Source organism: Stylophora pistillata, chromosome 1 (assembly GCF_964205215.1).
Source record: "Stylophora pistillata chromosome 1, jaStyPist1.2, whole genome shotgun sequence".
In the NCBI taxonomy this organism is placed as follows: Eukaryota; Metazoa; Cnidaria; class Anthozoa; order Scleractinia; family Pocilloporidae; genus Stylophora; species Stylophora pistillata.
The window spans coordinates 55876287-55880600 of NC_142519.1; the positions used below are offsets into that span (position 1 = coordinate 55876287).

Here is a 4314-nt window from a genome sequence, read left to right on the forward strand (position 1 = left end):
GAATTGTTTACCACAATAAACAACTAAAACCTTGAAAAGCATAAAGACTCTGACATACTGGTGATGGTTTGAATGATGTCAGTTCTTGGAAGTTTGAAGATCATAGTTTGACCCAGACCGTTTGTTTTTCAAATGACCCAAAATAAAATGTCATGCAATACATATGACCCACTTTGACTAAATTCTAAACTGAACACTTTTAGTTCCTTATAACACTAACCATATTTACATTAGGAACTGAAGTTTTGGGTTCTACACTTGTTGTTTATCATCAAAACAAAGAACATTTTTAACTTGTTGCTTTATAGCAGCCTCTATTGAACAAATTTTGAAGGACTCTAGCCAGCCTCTACCATTTTTGATGACCATGAAAATATGTGAAATGTATGGGAAAGTGAAATTTTATTGCATTGTCCCAAGTTGTGTTTCTGGAAGTCTTTTAAATTACCCTAAGCAGTTTGATTGTGCATTTTTATATTTGGATCTGCTCTACATGAAATAAAATATGAAAACATCCACAGGTAAACAAAAACAAAGGTGTGGCTGACAAGGGTCCTTTTAAAGTCTTTTTTAACTTTTAACATTCTGGGTGATTTTCCACCATTGGCTTTTTTCTTTTTGAGGTTGTTCTCCTGTCCTTCTTTTTCCTTTTCCTTTCATGTTTAACATGTTCGTTCCCCTCTTCATCTTTATGTTCCCTCTTTTTCTCTTCTTCTGTGTGCTCCTTCACTTCCTCTTCTTTCTTTTGCTCCTTTTTCTCTTCTACTTTCTTCTCCTCCTTGTTGATGTCTACACAACTTTCCTCTATTTCTTGTCCTTCTTCTGGGGAAAAAGTTATAATTTTAGACATTGTAGGCTGACCAGTAATTTTCTTTTTCTTGCTGTTGACTCACAATTATATATTTCTCTGATAATTATATTGTCCCAGTTTGGAGGGAAATGCTTTATAGATTGCCAGGTTAAGTAGGGGCCTTAGTTAAAAGGGTCAGTAGGAAATTTCCATAATCCATGGTCTCCAGGTCAAGAATATACATTTCCATGTTCTTTCAATATCTTCTAATAGAGTCTAATCATTTTGTTCAACCTTCTGATTAAATTCTTTTGTAGCTCTAATGACATCCTTATGCCATGTTATCCTCTAAAATGCAGTAGGATGCCAGTGGATCAACTATCATCAGAGATGGCCACTTTTACCAACATTAAAATCAGTATCCTTACTGGTTGGTAAAATACTGGTTATTTTACTTATTAGATAATATGCTTCTCACCTGCTTGTGCAAAAATAATTCCAGATGTACCTGGTAGTGGTTCCTGAAACAAGATAAAAAGTAAAGGGAAGTATGCCATCCACAAGAGTCACGTGTAACTTACTTTTAACAACAAGGGACAATAGCAAAAACCAAGATGCCACTGCCTCAATCTCTTACTTTCCTTAATAACCATGACTATTATAACGTAGATATAGTATTATAAAATTAAATAGTCACTAATGAAATGTACATGAACTAATCTAATTACATGACCTCATATTTCAATGGCAAATTAAAATAGGGCATTCAATACCTTTACTAAACACACTTGGAAAATGATGTTTCTAACATGATCTCTATTTACTTAGTTATTTAGGTTGATAAGTTGTTTACATTATAGCATGACCCTTATTTAAAACTATAGTGATAATAGATACTGTCAGTTGTTCCACCTTGCTGTTGTTAATATTATTTGGTCAGGTGTTGATGTTAGTGTTATGCAGGAGGAAGCCATGACAGTTCATTTTGTTCAGTTGTATGTATATTGACATATCTTAAATTATTTTGGTTAAAATGAGAACTAGATCACATGAAGATCATTAAGTAAGTCTGCACAAAATAATGCTTCTCGCAAAGAACCTTGTCCCAAGGGACCCGTCAGTCTGCCCCAAGTGTCGCGGCTCACGAAGAACCTCGTCCCAAGGGACCTTTAAGACTGCCCCAAGTGTCGCGGCTCACGAAGAACCTTGTCCCAAGGGAACTTTCAGTCTGCCCCAAGTGTCGCGGCTCACGGAGAACCTCGTCCCAAGGGACCCGTCAGTCTGCCCCAAGTGTCGCGGCTCACGAAGAACCTCGTCCCAAGGGACCCGTCAGTCTGCCCCAAGTGTCGCGGCTCACGAAGAACCTCGTCCCAAGGGACCTTTCAGTCTGCCCCAAGTGTCGCGGCTCACGAAGAACCTCGTCCCAAGGGACCCGTCAGTCTGCCCCAAGTGTCGCGGCTCACGAAGAACCTCGTCCCAAGGGACCTTTCAGTCTGCCCCAAGTGTCGCGGCTCACGAAGAACCTCGTCCCAAGGGACCCGTCAGTCTGCCCCAAGTGTCGCGGCTCACGAAGAACCTCGTCCCAAGGGACCTTTCAGTCTGCCCCAAGTGTTGCGGCTCACGAAGAACCTTGTCCCAAGGGACCCGTCAGTCTGCCTAAGTGTCACGGCCCACAAAGAACCTCGTCCCAAGGGACATGCGAGTTTTTTAAGTTTAAGTCAACTTTTTTTGGTCAATGATCTATGGAACATACAATGCAACATGTTATGGTAGGGTTTTCATAATGTAGCATACTACCAATAATTTTACGTGACATTTTAATGCGCACTACTTCCCTTACCTCATTTGTTTTGCTTTTGTTAGGATCTTCATCTGTCAGGAGGAGAACTAGTCTCAGTATGTAAAAATACACAATTTAATATACCTATATTTTACTGTAATTGCTTAAGCAATACAGGTGATGATGATTTATCCAGTAAATTACAGAATTGTGTGGCGACCCTCATTGTTTATCAGGTAACAAATATGAAATTAATAAGCCCTCAACACATAACTTAACATATGACCAGTGTTGATTTTTGGCATTAAGGCAATTTCCTCTGAAATTTTTTAAAGAAAGATGTTATCTCTATTTTTAGGAACATCATGTAGTCCTAATGTTTGTCCTTATTTTCTGCTTATTATCACTGAGCAAGGCAGATTACCTGTAATTTTCTTGTACACAGGGTACACAGGGTACACAGGATACACAGATTACACAGGGTACACAGGGTACACAGATTACACAGGGTACACAGGGTACACAGGGAGAATGGGTAACAGGGAGTCTATATGGAGACTGGGTAACAGGGAGTCTATATGGAGACTGCCATGAATTACTTGCCCAAAAAAAGGCGGCAAGAATTTTGTGCTCTATGTATGTGGACACATAATGTCCTCGATGCAGATAATGTCAATAGGTAGGTCATGTATGGGGATATATATTGTCCTCAAAAGATTTAATAACCTTCACGTTCTGGCCTAGATATGTCAATAGTTTTACAGGGCTATACACGGCTATGTGGCATCATACAGGGCTACACACAGCTACACAGAGGGTATACAGGTCACTACACAACAATGCAGGGCTATTAAAGAGCACAATACACTGGGCTATACGACGCTAAAAACAGCTATACAGTGCTAAAGACAGCTATACAGGGCTATAATTAACAATTGTTCCACGAGCAAGCGTTGGATATGAGATGATAGATAGCCAACAAGGTGCGTAGCGCCGAGTTGGCTAAAATCATCCCATGTCCAACAAGCGCGAGTGGAATAATTGTTTTATTAAAAACGCCCCCAAGATATTAGAGTAAGACATATCTTACCAAATCTTAAATTTTTTAGCTCCCTTTTAACTTTAAGATGATGCGTGCACTTACCATATTTGAGGATTATGGTATATTGGTTCATATACCATAATGGCTAAGCCAATAAAAAGTCTTGAATTGCATCATCCAATGATCCAGTTTTTAATAAAGGACTATATATATATACACCTATATAGTATAGTGCAGGGCTACACACGGCCGTACAGCGAAATACATATATCTTATTATTAAAAACTAGATCATTGGATAATGCAATTCAAGACTTTTTATTGGCTTAGCCATTATGGTATATCAGCCAATATAGAAATAAGAATCGCCCGGCCTCCAAATCGAAACCAGATAAACTGAAAGGTTGACACTTCTTCTCGTCGCATTCAATCGAAGATTCATTCAAAATCCAAGCGCTAACCGCCAAAAAATTTTCGAGAAATGCAGCTTTCGAAGTAGTCTCCTTCGCAGCCGTTGTTTGGGCTCGTCACGCAACGCTCCCTCCCCCACCTTTTCCTCGGCAGAAAAAAACGCAGATTCCCGATTTATATGGAACGGGTGTCTCGAAAACACAGACCTTGAAAAACGCAGACCGAAGACCTCGATACTTTTCTCGATCCTCAATCTCTCAAAACTTGTTACCTTCGTAATGCACCGATATTT

At 39.4% G+C, this 4314-nt stretch overlaps 1 protein-coding gene across 1 annotated transcript; it reads right to left on the bottom strand.

Annotated features, from left to right (window-relative positions):
- Positions 1-577: 577 nt before the first annotated feature.
- LOC148743214 (uncharacterized) lies at positions 578-1932 on the bottom strand. Its single transcript, XM_088750400.1, has 2 exons — positions 1269-1932; positions 578-822 (listed from the first exon to the last, which is right to left on the bottom strand). The coding sequence occupies exons 1-2, from the start codon at positions 1345-1347 to the stop codon at positions 578-580; spliced, it is 324 nt and encodes a 107-aa protein (XP_088606526.1). The 5' UTR covers positions 1348-1932.
- Positions 1933-4314: the final 2382 nt, after the last annotated feature.